This window comes from Marmota marmota, unplaced genomic scaffold (assembly GCF_001458135.2).
Source record: "Marmota marmota marmota unplaced genomic scaffold, marMar, whole genome shotgun sequence".
NCBI lineage: Eukaryota > Metazoa > Chordata > Mammalia > Rodentia > Sciuridae > Marmota > Marmota marmota.
In genome coordinates, this window is record NW_025999880.1 from 14197899 (window position 1) to 14214684 (window position 16786).

Consider the following 16786-nt stretch of genomic DNA (forward strand, 5'->3'; position numbering starts at 1 on the left):
CCCACCCCTCTCCTCCCACCAGGGCCACATCTGGTCCCCCGCCTCTTGCCCTCCCAGAAGGACCTAATCAGGCAGGGACAGGAGGGGAGGGGAGCAGGGAACAGAATAGATCCGAGAAAGCAATTAAAAAGCCTATCTCAGGGTTAGAGGCTGGGAGTGAGGGGCAGGCTGGAGCCAGCCCTGGCTGGGGTGAGGAGAAACAGGGAGAAAGGGCCCCAGCTTATTAACCCTGGGGTCTGTGAAGGTGAGTGAGCTTATGCCTCTAAGAACATGCTGAGAGGGGCCAGTGAAGAGGAGGGGATGGAGTCTGGGGTTCAGCCTTGAACTGTCCTGTAGCCACAGAGGTCATTTCTAAACAGAAAAGCCTGACTGGGCATGGGCTGAGCGGGGGGAGAAGGAATCGTCCCTGCTCTGAGATTGCCCCCTTCAAATGAAGGGGGAGACAAACCCTGACTCCAGGAACCATGGGGTCCAGTGGTAGGGAGCTCTGGTCCAAGGTGCCTTAGTCTAGGCAGAGGAAGATTCTACATTCTTAGGCAAACCTGGATTTGAGGGGAAGACATAGGTCCCAGGATCAGGAAGCCCCCATCTGTGGGGGGAGACATGGACCCTGTCCTTGGGAGTCCTCAGGCTGAGGTACAGACAAGACCCACACCCATGAGAAGTGTCAACATATCCAGAGCTTCTGGAACTGGATGGAGTCATGGGCCTCAAGTCTGGGGATGAGGAAAGGCAGATGTCAGGGAGGAGAGAATGCAAGTTAGGAAACAACTCTGCTAACCTCTGCTCCAAGTTTGCAGAGCTGACAGAAGGAACTTGCATGCATTCCCTGGAGAACCTAAAGCCACCAATGACTTTAGGGCAAATTGTGCTGATTCCCTCCCTCTTCACTAGCAGCTGCCCCTCTGCTATCCACACCGCCAGGGTGGTGCCCACATAGTCCCAATGCAGCCAGTAGGACATGGCCACCCCCACTCAGCTCCCACTTCTCCCAGCCAAACCCATCCCAGATGCACTAGCATTAGACAGGTAAAGCACGCGGTAGGTGTTATTAAACGGAATGATTTGTTAAAGGCACCTGCCCTGTCCAATTTTCACTGATTTTTTGTTTTGTTTTTTGGGTTTTTTTTTGGTAACAGAAACTGAACTCAGGGGTACTCCACCTGAGTTCAGTTTCTGTTACCAAAAGAACAGAGCCACATCCCCAGCCCTCTATTGTATTTTATTTAGAGACAGGGTCTCACTGAGTTGCTTAGTGCCTTGCAGTTGCTGAGGCTGGCTTTGAACTCGCAATTCTCCTGTCTCAGTCTCCCAAACTGCTGGGATTACAGGTGTGCGCCACCGTGCTCGGCTAATTTTCACTGATTTTATCCTCACAATTATCTTGGAGAAATAGGTATGGCAAATCCCCATTTTACAGATGTGGAAATGGAGACTCAGAGAAGGTTCCTCAAGTCATCTGACTTTACAGCTATTGAGGAGCAAAGGCTTTGTGCTGTAGAGGACACAATCATAGCAGTCAGAGGCAAGTCTAGAGAATAAAGGGGTTGATCTTTCTTGGTTGATACAAACGTGGGTTTTAGAAAACCCACAGCGGGTTTTAGAAACGTGGGTTTTAGAAAACCAACAGCGACTTTTCCCTTCCTGCGCACTGCTGTGGCCAGAGGTGGGCAGCTGAGCACTGCCATCTAGTGGCACTGGGACTCAGCTCTCTTCCTCTGGTGGGAACTAAGGGGTCAACTAGAGGGACTTTAAGGCTCTTTATCCATCCTACCCAGCTTGTTCACCACATGATGGGCAGGCATTGGGTGAGAGGTGGGGGCACAAGCACAAGCAGAGCCACTAGGAGGCAGTTAAGGGGGAAAATGGTCACTTGAGTAAAAGACTGGCGTATTTGGAAATCATCAGAACCTCATGTTGTGTGGGTTGAGGCCTGAGAGGGGTTGATTTGTCTCAGGAGGACTTTGGGCTTTGCCCGGTATGCAGGAGTTCATCTAAAAGATTCTGGTTCAGGGAGAGGAGCACAGAGAGGTCATCTTGTCCCCACATCAGCTTGAGGCAGGGCATAGCTTGGCTGCAGACTCTGTGAAGACACATCTGACACACATCAGGTGTATCTGTGAAGACACACCTGATCCCAGCAGCTCAGGAGCCTGAGGCAGGAGGATCACAAGTTCAACTTAGTAAGGCCCTAAGTAACTCAGCAAGACCCTGTCTTGAAATAAAATATTTAAAAAGGGTTGGGGATGTGGCTCAGTGGTTAAGCATTTCAGGATTCAGGATTCAATCCCCAATACACGCCCTTCACCAAAAAAACAAACAAACAACAACAACAACAAAAATATATATAGATAGATAGATAGATAGATAGATAGATAGATAGATAGATATATCTCCAGGCATCCATCTACCAGTCGGCTTAGGCTTTGGCCTGAGGCTTTGGATGTTGGGGCCTTCCTGTTGGAGAAGCAGAAGAGGAGGCACCTCAGAGAATGAGCCCTAAGCCAGACTGGGAGGATGGGTGTCCCATTAGAGGCTGGGAGGGCTGAGGGCTGCCTTGCTCCGGTGGCTATGTCTGTCTGGGGCAGATGGGCATGAGGACAGTTTAGGAGAGAGAGAAAGGCAAACGTAACTGTCTAACAACAGGGCTTGGTTAAATGAACACAGATAGTAGAAAACCATGCAGCTGTTAAAATGATGATGTAGATAAATATTTATTGATATGGAAAGATGTTCACAACATATTGTTGAGTAAGAAAAGCAAATTACAAAATAATTTGTGCAGCATGAGCCTATTTTGGAAAATTGAGTTTATATGTGTAGAAAAAAGCTGGTATCTATCTCCATGTGGTAAAATTATGGCTAATTAAATTCTTTTGTATTGCTTATCTGTATTTTCCGATTTTTCTACAATAATTGTGTCACAAAAAATAATGGTTATGAAAGTTTGCAAAACAACCATGACTGACTTTTGTCTCTGGTGAGATTCCTGAGAGAGTTTGGGGCTGATTGTGGGAGGGGTCTCAGGATCCTGTGGGAGTTGAGGATGGAACTGGGCTATAACAGGGCACAAGGAGAAGGCCAAGGTTGGGGAGCCTGGGTGACCCCATGTGCTGGTGCTAAAACAAACTCATGTCTGCATGCACAGGAGCAAGTCTCTAAGCTCCAGTGATGAGCAGCTTCTGTTCTTATTGTATCTTTTCCCTCCAGGACCTCTTTGCCCATTTTTCCCTTCGATTTGCCTTAAAGAAGGCAACACCACACACTATTTCCTGTTGGGCAGCTAGGAAGGGTAGGCCACCCCAGAGATGAGGCTGGGGACAAAGTCTCCTGCCTTGTCTTGTTCTTTCTTTACCTTGTCCTTCCCCAGCCACCCAAACCACATCAGGATCAAAGGTCACCAGGACCCCCTCCTCAGGATTTCCCTCATCATGACACTACTCAGGCCAGGGGCAAATGTCATTGGAGCCCAAGGGCTCTCACCTCCCTCTCTGCACTGGGACTCATCGAGGGAAACCTTAGTAGCCAGCTCATCAGATGTCCAATTGAAAAACATGTCCCCCTGGTGTGGAGTTGGGGGTGTTGCTTTTACTGGAGCTTGGGGGCCTGAGCTGGCTTGAGAGTTGGGGCTGGGGCAAGCAGCCAGGCCTTGTCTGCAAGTGGGAGACCTGGCGGTGCTGGGCTGGCTACCCCCAGAGTCTCCTCCTTGTGCCTGCTGAGTGACTCACCTTGGCACAGACACAATAGTCAGGGTGGGCACACAGCCTGCTTCCCGCTGCACCCCAGCCCTCTTCAGATGCTTTCCGAGAAGCCCATTGAGCAAGGGGGCTTGCACTGTACCCCAGCCTGACATCCTGGAATCCTCGGATAAAAGTTGTACAGCCCCCTGGGGACTGCCCTTGCTGTATGGCGCCCACGCTGGCTGTGGAGAACAAAGCTCCATTCAGCAAGTGCCCTGGAGTAGAGATCAGAAGCTCAAGCCTGGGCAGCGAGGGCAGAGTACTGGGGGAACAGCACTATCTGGGCACAGAAGGCTTTGGCGCCTGGGTGGGACCAGACTGGACAGGATGGATGGACCTAAAGTCTCAAGGGGCAACAGGACCAAGGACCTATGTTCCCAATTAAACCCAGTGGTTCCTGAATTCCCAAACCCACCCATTCCCAGAGGCCTTTCCCATCTCAGCCTGATGTGTGGGAACTTAAAAGACATAAATCTTCAGGGGGAGAGTGAGGGGTGACCAGGGAAACAGGGTGTAACAGGAACAAAGATTCGAGCCAGCACTGCCAGCTCATTCGTAACTGCTTTGTGGAGCTGTCAGGGACCAGGCTCTGGGAGCCTGTGCAGGGAGGCCAGGCAAGCAGAGGGGAGCCGGCAGGACAAACACAGGGCTAAAGAGAGGCTCAGGGAGAAGGCCTGTCCTTCCTGCCCTATCAGGATCTCCACGTCTCTTTCCCATAGCTATGTAGAAACCTTAGTTGCCCCTCTAGACATTCCAGGGAATGGGGAGAAAGCAAAAATTAGGACCTCTGTGCTTAGAGGGCATGACTCTGGATACCTGTTGGAATAGTGCTCAGCAGAAAACTGTAGCATAGGCTGTTCTTTGCAGCATGGCATAGGTTCATTCTTCACCTAATTCCCTGCATTTAGCAGGCACAGGAAGAGGGAATGTGGAGTAAGGGAAGGCCTGGAAGCAGGTCAGAGGTCACCTGGCACAGCTCTTGTGTGCATGTGCGTGCACACATGCATGTATATGTATGGTCCTAAGGATTGAACCCAAGGCCTCCTGCATGCTAGACAGCTCTCTCCGACTGAACTACACCCCCAGCCCAGGCCCAGTCCTTTCTTGACTCCTTCCTAGAGAGAGGGTCTCCTTGCTCATTGATCAGGGCTCCAGCCCCAGCATCCAGCCCTAGGTACCAGGAAGCCCTGCCTCTGGGTATAGTGACCTTGGTGGGGTGAGAGAACTCTCCTGTGGCTGGGTTGCAGCCCAGCCCCACCCCCTCAGGCTATGCCAGGGGGCGTCGCCAGGGCAGCCCAGGCAAGGCCAGGCTGGTCCACTCTCCCATAAAGCCTTCACATCCCAGGAGTCAGCAGAGGCAAAGCAGGATGGAGCGGCGACGAGTCACTTCTGCTCGTCGGTCCTACACCTCCTCCGAGATGTTGGTTCGGAGCCTGGGTCCCAGCCACCTCCTAGGTCCTGGCTCCCGCTTTACCCTGGCTCGAATGCACCCTCCAATCCCAGCCCGGGTGGACTTCTCCCTGGCTGGGGCACTCAATGCCGGCTTCAAGGAGACCCGGGCCAGTGAGCGGGCAGAGATGATGGAGCTCAATGACCGCTTTGCCAGCTACATCGAGAAGGTTCGCTTCCTGGAACAGCAAAACAAGGCGCTGGCTGCTGAGCTGAACCAGCTTCGGGCCAAGGAGCCCACTAAGCTGGCTGATGTCTACCAAGCTGAGCTGCGGGAGCTGCGGCTGCGGCTTGATCAGCTCACTGCCAACAGCGCCCGGCTTGAGGTGGAGAGGGACAATCTGGCACAGGACCTGGGCACCCTGAGGCAGAAGTGAGGAGCGGGGGCAGGGAAAGGGGGCTGGTGAGCAAAGAGGATGGAGCCTCTGAGAGGGCGAGGCTGCAGGGCTGCAGTCTTGGACAAGGGCTCAGCCTCTTTGCTCCCTGGGTTTCCCCACTTCTGGAAAAGTGGGGGCTATCATGCTCCTGGGAGGGACCAGGTAGCAGTCTAAGACCTCAGGAATCTGATTCCCAAAGGACTTCTTCCAGGGAGCCAGACACTCTGGGTACATCCCCACAGGGGAAGGCTATGCCAGGCAGCCAAGGGCCCCACTAGACAGAGGTTTTGCATTTGATTCTCTGGGCATTGAGAATTGTGTGTGTGTGTGTGTGTGTGTGATGGGAGGGAGTTGTCACCTATTCTGGGTCTGGGTCTATACAAAGGAGGAGTGACAAGAGGAGAAGGTGGGTGTCCACAAAGAGGCTTGGGCTCCAGGCTAAAGGAAGTGGGGGAAAGAGCAGGCAGGTCTGGGTGCAGAACAGAGGTGACTACATATCACTGGCCTCTGATCATATTCAAATCACTTTGACTTGCATGGCTATCAAGCAGAGATCACAGTAAAATTCATCTCAGAAGGTAGTACCTGGTGTCAGAGGAAACCCCAGAGGCATGGTGATTTGCTGAACAGTGGGCATGTACGTGCACCCTCCAATGTGGGAGGATGTGTGTCGAGCATGCAGCAGCAAGTGCACACTGGTGGATGCGCCTGTGTGAGCAGAATCAGGTGCACTACCCTGACAAGGCGTCTTAGTGATGAGTTAAGGCAAAAGCCTTTGTCTGCTCATGATCCCAGTCAAGGCTTCTGTCTAGGACCCCTCTCTGACCCTCACTCCTCCTGCTACTGTACTGGTCCTGCGGGGGGGAGGTCTCTGTAGTAGCCACCTCCTGGGAGATAGGGGCAAGATCCAAGAATACTACAAGATCCTGGATCCAGGAATTTGTTCCCCATCCCAGGCTCCAGGATGAAACCAACCTGAGGCTGGAGGCTGAGAACAACCTGGCTGCCTATAGACAGGTCAGAAAGGTGGAGGGGAGGGTCAGGGAGGGGGAAGTATTGATGGCAAACACAGCCCCCAAGCCTAGCCCTTCAGAACAGTGTGCTGCTTCCCAACACCCCAGAAGGAGGGGTAAGACAAGGCTGGGGAATGGAGAGGAGGAGCCTGGAGTCAGAGTGGCCCAATGCCCCATTCCCACTCCAGGAGGCAGATGAAGCCACCCTGGCCCGTCTGGATCTGGAGAGGAAGATTGAGTCATTGGAGGAGGAGATCCGGTTCTTGAGGAAGATCCATGAGGAGGTGAGGCCAGGGAAGAGGGAGGGAAGCCCAACACACAGAGAGATACACACACTGAGAGAGACAGAGACAGAGATACTCTGAGACAGAGGAAGCAGATTGGCAGCAGAAAGAAAATGAGAGAGAGAGACAGAGACAGAAAGTGAAGGCAGAGACAGAGAGCATCCCCACCACTTGGTGAAAGGCACAGACATGCCCCCTGAACGGACAAGTGCAAGGCCTTGCTGCCTGGGTTTTTCTTCACATCATCCCTATGAGATAGGAGTTCTTCCAGCTACCTTCTTTTCACAGAGAAAGACACTGAAGTCTATAAAAGTTAAAAAATGTCCTAGCTGGGCATGGTGGCACACGCCCCTGTAATCCCAATGGCTGGAGAGGCTGAGGCAGGAGGATTGCAAGTTCAAAACTAGCCTTAGCAAAAGTGAGGTGCTAAGCAACTCAGTGAGACCCTTTCTCTAAATAAAATACAAAATAGAGCTGGGGACTTGGCTCAGTGGTCAAGTGCCCCCAAGTTCAATCCCCAGCACCAAAAAAAAAAAAAAAATGATCTAAGGCTGAGGGAGCTTGGGTAACTTAGTAAAACCCTGTTTCAAAATTAAAAAAAAAAAAAAAAGCTTTTTAGAAGTCCTAAGGTCACATAGTTAATCTCTGATTCCCCACTGCCCTCTGTCTCCACTAAAATGAGAGCCATTCTTTTTCTCTCTGTTTTTGTTTTTTGTTTTGCACATGCCAGTTAAATGCTTTACTGCTGAGCTACATCCCCAGCCAAAACAAGAGCCATTCTTTAAAAAGAAAAAAAAAAAAAAACACCCACTAATCTCTGACCTCCAATTCTGGATTCACAATCCCTGGCCCCATGGAACCTGGAAACCCACAGGCGCATGCTCAGCACCTGCCTCCTACCTATCCAGCCCAGGAAGGACAATGACAAACTCTCCCTCCTGCTTCTCTTAGTCTGGGCCATGCCACTTACTCCAACAAGGGCTGTCTCATCTCCCTTTGCCAATGCTCCTGGCCCAGGGGCAGGTAGAAGAGGGTGTGATGCTGTGAGAACCCCAGCTGAAGCCTACACCTGGAGCCCTGACCCCTGGTACCTCTTCTCTCACCCTGGCCAGGAGGTGCGGGAACTCCAGGAACAGCTAGCCCGACAGCAGGTCCACGTGGAGATGGACGTGGCCAAGCCAGACCTCACAGCAGCCCTGAGGGAGATCCGCACGCAGTACGAGGCAGTGGCGTCCAGCAACATGCAGGAGGCAGAGGAGTGGTACCGGTCCAAGGTAGCCTTGCCTGTGGGGCTCCTCAGTCAGCCCTCCTTGCTCCATACAAGAGGACAGGGGAAGGAGGGAGGAGGAGGCTAGAGGAATATCCTCTCAGTGACCAACCTCCCCAGAGAAGTAAGATAACCTGCCCAGGTCACACAGGCACTACTACTTCCAAAAGTACTCATTAATATTATTCCTGCTATTACTACTATTGTGCTACTAACATTGTTGTATGCCAGGCCCCTGTGCTTTGAGTTTATTATCTTACCATGAAGCACTATTCTTCGAGAGATGAGAGAACTGAAATCCAGAGAGGTTAACCAACTTGCCCAAAGCCACAAAGCTCCTATGTGGTAAAGTAGGATTTCCAACCCTATCCCATTTCACTTGGGAGCCTGCATTCTTGATGCCTCTGCCAGTCTGCGTGCTGGGTTATGGAGCATTTACTGCATGCCAGGTTATTTGCTGGGATACAGAAAGGCATCTGAGCAGGGAGATGTGATAATGGACCTAAATAGGGCTGCATAGAGAAACACCACAGGGCAGTTTATTTGCAGCGTTGGAACTGGGGAAGTCTGGTGGGGGACATTTGAGCTAGAAAGAACAGGTAGGTTACCTATATAAAGAGAAGAGGGACAGCAGAGCCTGTTAGGAGGCCGGGAGGTGAAACACAGAGAGGTAGTACTTGGAGGTGCTGATCCAGGGCGCCAGGGCTGAGGGGTGTGAGCAGCAAAAGCCTGTGACAGTCTGAGTAGGGTCAAGGCATGCTGGAATGCTGAGTGCAAGCTGGGGGAAAGGGCTATTAGCACCCAGGGCTTTGCTGGCCAGGACCTATTATCCAAGGTGGGGACGGGTTTCAGGCTCATAGATAGGGCAGCCAGCACAGAGGTTCAAGATCCTCTGGCACTGGTCATTCATTCGCCGGCTGAACAGGTACTGTGCTAGAGGCTGAGGCACAGCAGTGACTACTGTGCCTCCAATCCAGGGGTCACTGTCACTGGGAATAAACCCTGCCAGGGCCAGTGTCCTGGGGGTGACCTGGGTCATGCCCATCTCCGTGATTTCCCAGCAGTCTCCACCGGCCCACGCGGATCCCCTGGATATATGTATCGGGGGCCCACCCCTCAGTTAGGGCTCTTTCCCCTTCTAGTTTGCTGACCTCACAGATGCTGCCGCCCGCAACGCCGAGCTGCTCCGCCAGGCCAAGCACGAGGCCAATGACTACCGGCGCCAGCTGCAGGCCTTGACCTGCGACCTGGAGTCCTTGCGTGGAACGGTGAGCAGTGGGGGTCACCACCACGTTAGGGATGCTAAAAGAAAAGGGCCTGGGTAGGGACCTGGCAGAGGGCGGGGCTCCGATGTTACTCCGGGCTGGAGGCCGGGCCTCGAAGCCTCTCAGAGTCGCGCAGAGGTTCCAGCGCTGAGCAGCATGCCGGGGCCCCGAGGGACCGGCCCGCTACATCCCACAGAACGAGTCCCTGGAGAGACAGATGCGCGAGCAGGAGGAGCGCCACGCGCGGGAGGCGGCGAGTTACCAGGAGACCCTGGCCCGTCTGGAGGAAGAGGGACAGAGCCTCAAAGACGAGATGGCCCGCCACCTGCAGGAGTACCAGGACCTGCTTAATGTCAAGCTGGCCCTGGACATCGAGATCGCCACCTATAGGAAGCTACTGGAGGGCGAGGAGAACCGGTGAGCCGAGACCACAGCCCTCGGGAAATTCTCCCTGCTGCCTCCCTCTAGAGTCTGCCTTGCTCCCTTCAGGGCCTGAGAGTGATCCATCCTTGGGTCCAGTTATTCTCCCACCCAGTGCCCAGCACATTGCCTGACCAACACGCAGTAGCTATTCAATAGATGTCTGATGAATGGCTCCAACCAATATTGATTAGGTCCCAGGGTGGGGGGTACCTGGGTCACCCTCCAAACTAAGGGTCTCACTCCTCAGCCTCTCAACAAAGACTGGACTTCTGTTCCCCTGACTGATCTCTTCCAATTCTTGGCACTTTCACCATTTTCTCCTCCCTCTCCTCTGCCATGCAAGTCTCCATTATCCTTAGTGGAACATGTTCCTTGGCAGATAACATCCAAAACTCTGGCACACTTTTGGAGCTACACAGAGAGCACTGGCTGCTGCAGAAAGCTTGGGAGACTCTCCTGGCATGGCAAATGGCCCTTTGGGTTGTCATGCCAACCCTTGTCCAGAACCTGGCCTGGGATGTCCTAGGGCAGCCTGGTCACCCCATCCCTTTGCTGTCTTTCAGCATCACCATTCCAGTGCAGACCTTCTCCAACCTGCAGATCCGAGGTCAGTAGAGTGGGCCTTGTAGGAAGGGTGTTGGATGCCCACCTCCTCCCCCAAGATCATGGGCTGTTCTGGCCTGGGGCCAGAGACCAGGGGAAAGAGGTCTGGGCTCTCCCTGAGGGTCTTCATGATTCACTGCAGAGCTCCTAGCCAGAACACAGCATCCCTGGGCACTCAACAGGTGGGGCTTGCTGCTGCTCCTGTCCTGCTCTGCCTGTGTCCCTTCCTCCCCTCCCAATACCCCATTCCACAGCAGAACTGGATGAGGTCTCTGCCTCTGCCTGCTCTGCATGCCTTGGGCAAGGTCTGCCCTTTTGAGTGTTTCATATTTTTGGTTTTTTTTCCAACTGCTTGTCACTACAGGGGGCAAAAGCACCAAAGAAGGGGAAGGTCACAAGGTCACAAGACATCTCAAAAGGCTCACAATACAAGTTATACCAATACAGGCTCACCAGATTGTAAATGGAGCCCCGTCGGCTCTCGGTTAGCTGCCTGCCTCTCAAATGAGTGCTTTTCTCAGCTTGACAGGGAGCAAGCAAGTCTCAGCAAGCCCATTTTCCTGGTCCTCTTGCGCTCACTCCTCCCAGGAGTCCTAAAGGACCAGAACTGTGTCACTTTCCCAGGAACCTCAGTGCCCAGCACAGGGTAACTGTAGGTTAAACTAGCAGATCTGGCCAGTGTTCAAGGTGGCAAGTCCCTGGGTACTCAGATGAGATGCTCTCAATCAGATGCCAGCCTCTGCCTCACCTCCTCTGTCACTGGGAAGTCCCCTTGGGTCTTGCTGTGCCTGGTGGCCAGGTTCTGTGCTTGATCCATCTGTCCCCAAGGCTCTGTTGCTCTTCTCAGCGCAATGCAGCCCAGAGGATTATTTCCCTCAGGAGTGTTACTCTTGTAGTGAATGAAATTTTATGTTCTCTGCTCTTAATTTTAAATAATAGTGTGACATGTTATATTTTTCTCTCTAAGGGGAGACTAAATTACTTTTTTGTTGATATGTGGCCATCAATGATTTGTAGATAAGAAAATTCTCTTCTTCTGGGTGAGGATATTTAGGAACACCAGATGTGTTTCCAAGGCTTAATTCAGCATCAGAAAGTTAACCATGCTGACCAGGTAGTGAAAATCTGCTGAGTGCTAGACATTGAGGGATCACATAAGTGACAGACAAGTAAGAAAGGGAAGGGACCTATACGTATCAATCACTAATATGTGCCAGATGCTTTACATACATTATTTTAGTTAATCACCTTCTCACTGCCACCTAGAGACCATCATCCCCATTCTGCAATATGGCTGAGGTCAATTATTTTGTATATATGGCTGGTTAGTGGCTGAGCTAGGGCTCAAGCTCTGGTCCACCAGATTTCAAAGCCCACGTGCTTCTTCTCTGATGCAGTACTGGATTGCCAGAAAGCCAGATAGGGATTTAAATGAAGCCAGGTCAGAGATGGCAGAGCACTGGATCACAGTGGGATGTGCCCAGCACCATGGGGACTTGGGAGGTCTCTAGCCCTTTTGGAAGAGCAGGGACTCTCCCTGCCTGGATGGATAGGCACTTGTGCTGGTGATTCGTGTGTGTGATGGGGAAGTTGGGTGTAGGAGAGGATGTGTAGTGTCCTGAGGACCCACGGGAGGCCTCTTCTCCCAACACCTGTAGAAACCAGCCTGGACACCAAGTCCGTGTCAGAAGGCCACCTCAAGAGGAACATTGTGGTGAAGACTGTGGAGATGCGTGATGGCGAGGTGAGGAGGGATTCTGGCTGTGTCCAGGGATACTTGGCAAGGCTCTGGAAGAAAGCCTGAGCCAGGCACACAGGAGGTCCTTGGTGACTCCCAAGAGCTCCTGGAGTGCTATGGACTTTGGGGAGGAGCCTGAACATCACTCCTTTCTTCAGTCTCCATGGGCAGTGAAAGGACCTAGGCCACTGGATTGGGTCCCAACTCAGGCTCTCTCCCTTTCTCACCCTCCAGACTCAGGTGCTTCTGGAAACAGGACTGGGAGAGAGAGGAAGGAAAGCTAGTAGCTTTCACTCCCAACTCTGGCTGGGACAGTTGGGAAGAGGGAGTACTTTCAAATTTTATTCAAAGGAATCTGCCAGAAGGACAGGAGAAGGGATTTGGCATGCTGCCCCCTTGGCATTCCCAGTTGGAGTGGCAGCAGCAGTAAGGCTACTCTTATACCATAAGCCCTGTGTGCCAGGCATGGTGCTAAGCACTGTACAAGTTCTCCTTTACTACCCACTCCGACCACTGCACAATGAAAGGCGGTCTTAAGAAAAGAAAGTTCTAGGATGGTTGGGTACTTGCCTTACATAAGTTACATAGCTTAGCATGGGGGACCTGGAGTCGGTGAGCTCCTAAACTGTTGCACTGTGCACCTTCCCTGTCCCCTGCAGGTCATTAAGGAGTCCAAGCAGGAGCACAAGGATGTGATGTGAGGTGGGCCACCAGGTGGCCCCACAGCATGAGGGGCCTGTAGTGGGAGCAGTATAGTTGCTTCTCCTTGGATAGCTCATTTCTCCAGACCTGATTCCTAACTGCTGCTCCCCTCCCTCCTCCATCTCTACACCAGTCTGCTGCCCTAGGCGCAGTCAGCATTCGGCCTGCCAGATGGCACCCACCCAGCACCTAGCAACTTCAACTAACAGGGCACTCACACCAAAGGGGCAGTCTAGAAGTGTGGCCAGCAGCTTGGGTTAAAATTGGGAGCGAAGGAATAAGTTGGATAGGGCAGGGGGCACCTACAAATCACCCTGTTGTTATGGCAACTGTTGCCAAAGCTGGAGGTCTCTGGAGTCTCTGGGAACTGGGCTTTGAGTTTTCTTAGGCTGCTGGAAGAGAAAGTCCTCACAGGCAAGGCAGCCCTGGGCAGAGGCTTGCTCTTCTAGAATGACCCTGACCAATGTAGGAGAAGTCCTGCTACCTAGACTACAGAGAAAGGTCCCAGGGGGCCTCCTGAATGGTAATTCAAATGTCTTAATCCCATTGAGCTGCCATCCAGGGAACCAGTCTATAGGCAGGTAAGAGCTTGGTTCTCAGCTCTCGGGGAATCTACAGTTAAGTGGAGAGGGAAGGAGTGTTAGAAGGGCAATGAGGGGGGCTTCCTGGCCCCTAGGTGTGGATACAGAGAGGTCAAACCCAAGACGACTCCCCCATATGGGGTAGAAGGGACACTGGTAGTAAGGAGGCAGTGGGGATGATGCCAGACATCAGAGTGGGGATTGTGAGTAACAGTTACACTTGGCCTCTGAGTCATGCGAATCCAGAAAATGACTCATCCTTTTGAAGATGCTGAAACAGGGGAGAGAGGGCTGCTTTCCATGGGGGCAGAGTACCACTGTCTCAGTTCTGAAGGCCTCTTTATGTGCTGCATAATCTTTGACCACCCAGGCCTCAGAGCCCTGTGACTGCTGCCTCCTGACCACAGTGAGGCCACTACCCTCCACCTAACCTTCTCCACCTGTAATGACTAGCTGCTGCTCTTCCCTACATTAAGGGCCCCTTGTGTCCCCTCTTACCTGCGTATAGAATGTACCCCACCTGTATTTTAGGCAGCACCCTATTTTATAGTTTGGGAAACTGAGGCATGAGCAGAGCAAAGCCTGAAGCAGGGGCACTTGGGCACACTCTTCCACCCCAGAACACCTGTTCTACTCTCCCTGGGCAGGCTGGTGGGCAGGTGGTAGATATTTGTGCCCAGAAATGGGGCTGGAAGGGCCCACTCCATGGTCCTACTCCCCTCTGAGGCCAAGAAGGAAGATGGGGTCCCTCAGGGGATCCCTCCCTCTTCCCAAGACTTGGTGCCCTCTCTTCACTCCTTGCTACCATCTGCTGCTGCTGTTGCTGCTAACCTTCAGGGAAGTGCCACCATCTTTACTCACTGAGGAGAAATAAAGATGCATACCATGGCCTTCCCCAGAGTGTACTCTCATCTCTTCATGGCAGGGGTGGGGAAGCTGGGGTCAAGATGTAGCACTGGACAAGACTCAACTTACTCTTTATCTCTTATTGTCTTGGGAGTCCAAGTCCCTATGGCAGTAGCCACATACCAAATCCCATTTCTGACCTGTTCTGCCACAGTAGGCATGGTACCCTGGCCTCTGCTCCCCACTCCATCTTCTCATCCCCAGCCTGAGTGCAGAAAGCCCAGAATTTGATCTCTGCTCCCTTCACCATTCCCCATCCTAGTCTTCATCTTTACTCCCACACCTGCTATTCCTACCTGCCATTCCCAGAATGATGCTGGGGAGAAAGCCAAGGAAGACATATGCTAGCTCCCTTCACTTTTTTCTTCCTTCCTCCTGTGCCACCCACAGCTCAACCAGTGCCCCGTCAGCAATCCTCAAGGGCACCTCAAATGTGATCCAACAGCAACAGGTGATTTGGTGGGTATTAGTTCACTTCCTCCTCTGTCCTAAGTGTGAAGTCAGAAAACATATGCCCCTGCCTACTTCCCTTCTCCTCAGTCCCCAAGCTATCACCTGCTTTAGGTTTCCCCACTTCCCAGATCAGGCCCCATACCTGCTCATGAAATTGGGAAGCAGATTGTAACTAATAGATTTGTCTGCATCTTCTTGCCACATGTCCCAGCCCAGGACGCCTACCCAGAGGCATCTGGTATCATTTAACAAACACATTGAAGCACAACTGGTCTTCAGAGCTTGGGAAGAGAGAGCCTAGGGTGAGAACATGGGACAAAAGCGAAATGAGTAACAGCAGCAACGACAGAGGTGAACGGTGACAAAAATTGCTGTGATGAGAAGATAGCTTATCAGGGTGAGCTCCACAGCAGCACGAGTCTCAGGGTCAGACAGTGAGGCTGGGTAGTGCCCTCGGGATGTCACACTGAGTCGAAACCCAGCAATCTGCACCCCTTGCCGCCAACAATAGTAAATGCCCCGGTCACTTAGCTGAGTGAAGCGAATGTGGAGCTGGTTGCCATGGTCAATGAATACTCTCATGGATCTGTTGACACCTTTTAGGTATTGTGTGCGGTAGAGGTGCTGGTGGTCCTTGTCCCAAGCCACAGCATGCTCTGGCCGGGCCCCAGGACAGGAGATGATGAGTCCATGGCCCAGTCTCTGCTGGTGAAACTGAATGGGCACTTTGGGCACCCAAGGCTTGCTACCCACTTTGGACACGTAGTTGTATATAGCCAGCACACTCTCCCGGAACCGGTTCTTCTTTTCACAGGGCACCAGGCAGCTCTGAACCAGCAACTCAGGCATGTGGTCCCTGACTGTGGTGCGCAGTCTCCTAGGCACAGCCTGTGAACCACAGGACACCACATCAGACTGTGTCCTCCGGTACCGTGGGGAGAGGTCAGGGCTCTGCAGGTAGCAGAGGCCAATGCGCCATTGCTCCCCACGCACCCCACAGCGGTCACAAGGGGTCCACTCCCAGAAGGTGGTGAAGACATGGAGGTTCCCATAGTACTCATCAGCAAAGGGCTTCTGGCCCATGTCCTTGAAGGTCGCCACCATTCCCTCATTGCTCTGGATGTCCACATCGTAGGCATAAAAGTATTCCCCTTTGCGGGTGCCACAGAAGTACAGACCTGAGTCCTCAGGCTGGGCCCGGAAAACCAACAGGCTAAACATGCGGATGCTGAAACGGACTAGCATGTCACTGCCCACACGCACCTGGGCCGCCTCGGTCAGCACACGCCCATCAAAGTCTGTCAGCACTTTGGTGTGGCTGCTACCCACATGCTTTTGATAGTACCAGACTACAGCCGGCACCTCCTCAGGCTTGCAGTGACAGGGAAGCTCAAAGCTCATATCAGCCAAGTAGGCAGCATTGTCAAACATAAGGAAAGCAGGGCAGGGGGTCTTCAGAAAAATGTTCTCCTTCTCCACTATTTCAAAGGCCTGGAGACTGCCCCAGGCACAGAGAAGCACAGTGGTGTGGGCCAGGCTCATATCTACAGGAGGGAGGGACAGAGGGGCAGGGAAAAAAAACAAGGCACTGAACACCTATGGGGTTTCTAGAAATCACTGCCAAGAAGAGGCCTCTATATGAGGAAAGAACTAAGCAGCCAGGAAAATAAGCAACAGTCTTCACAGGAAGCAGCCAAATGCAAGGCAATTTATTTCCAACTGATGTACTAGATGTCTTTGGAATGTTCCAGGCCTGATCTCGAGGGAAAATCATTCTAGAACTTGGCCTTCACTCACCTTTCTAGAACACTGGCACTCCCCTGCTCTAAGAATGGGTCAAGGAAAACCAGATGGAGCCATAAGGCCTTTGTCCTTCGCTGATCTAGGCCCTGCCTGACCTGCCCCATATAAAATATCTTCCCTTCCATCAGTCTGGAAGCCTTCCCTCCAATACACCTGGCCATCCAGGACATTGGACCTAAGTT

The 16786-nt window shown here is 52.5% G+C and overlaps 2 protein-coding genes across 3 annotated transcripts; one reads left to right on the forward strand and one right to left on the reverse strand.

Annotated features, from left to right (window-relative positions):
* Window positions 1–4995: 4995 nt before the first annotated feature.
* LOC107150752 (glial fibrillary acidic protein) lies at window positions 4996–14337 on the forward strand. 2 transcript variants are annotated; one of them, XM_048790131.1, is made up of 10 exons: window positions 4996–5562; window positions 6523–6583; window positions 6768–6863; window positions 7976–8137; window positions 9273–9398; window positions 9592–9812; window positions 10382–10425; window positions 10786–10905; window positions 12080–12165; window positions 12819–14337. In XM_048790131.1, exons 1-10 carry the CDS (start codon window positions 5108–5110, stop codon window positions 12858–12860), a joined length of 1413 nt encoding a protein of 470 aa, XP_048646088.1. In that variant the 5' UTR covers window positions 4996–5107; the 3' UTR covers window positions 12861–14337. The 2 variants fall into 2 exon arrangements, with proteins under 2 accessions (XP_048646088.1, XP_015351358.1); XM_015495872.2 differs by lacking the exon at window positions 10786–10905 and having other exon boundaries at window positions 5041–5562.
* Window positions 14322–16366, reverse strand: Fam187a (family with sequence similarity 187 member A). Its single transcript, XM_015495814.2, has one exon. The coding sequence runs from the start codon at window positions 16341–16343 to the stop codon at window positions 15099–15101; it is 1245 nt and encodes a 414-aa protein (XP_015351300.1). The 5' UTR covers window positions 16344–16366; the 3' UTR covers window positions 14322–15098.
* Between the last annotated feature and the right edge of the window lie 420 nt (window positions 16367–16786).

Coding starts and splice junctions, on each gene's coding strand:
- LOC107150752 (XM_048790131.1), top strand. CDS start 5,108: ATGGAGCGGCGACGAGTCACTTCTGCTCGTCGGTCCTACACCTCCTCC. Junction 10,426..10,785: donor CTCCAACCTGCAGATCCGAG/GTCAGTAGAGTG, acceptor TTGTCACTACAG/GGGGCAAAAGCACCAAAGAA. Junction 10,906..12,079: donor TGGAGCCCCGTCGGCTCTCG/GTTAGCTGCCTG, acceptor CAACACCTGTAG/AAACCAGCCTGGACACCAAG.
- Fam187a (XM_015495814.2), bottom strand. CDS start 16,343: ATGAGCCTGGCCCACACCACTGTGCTTCTCTGTGCCTGGGGCAGTCTC.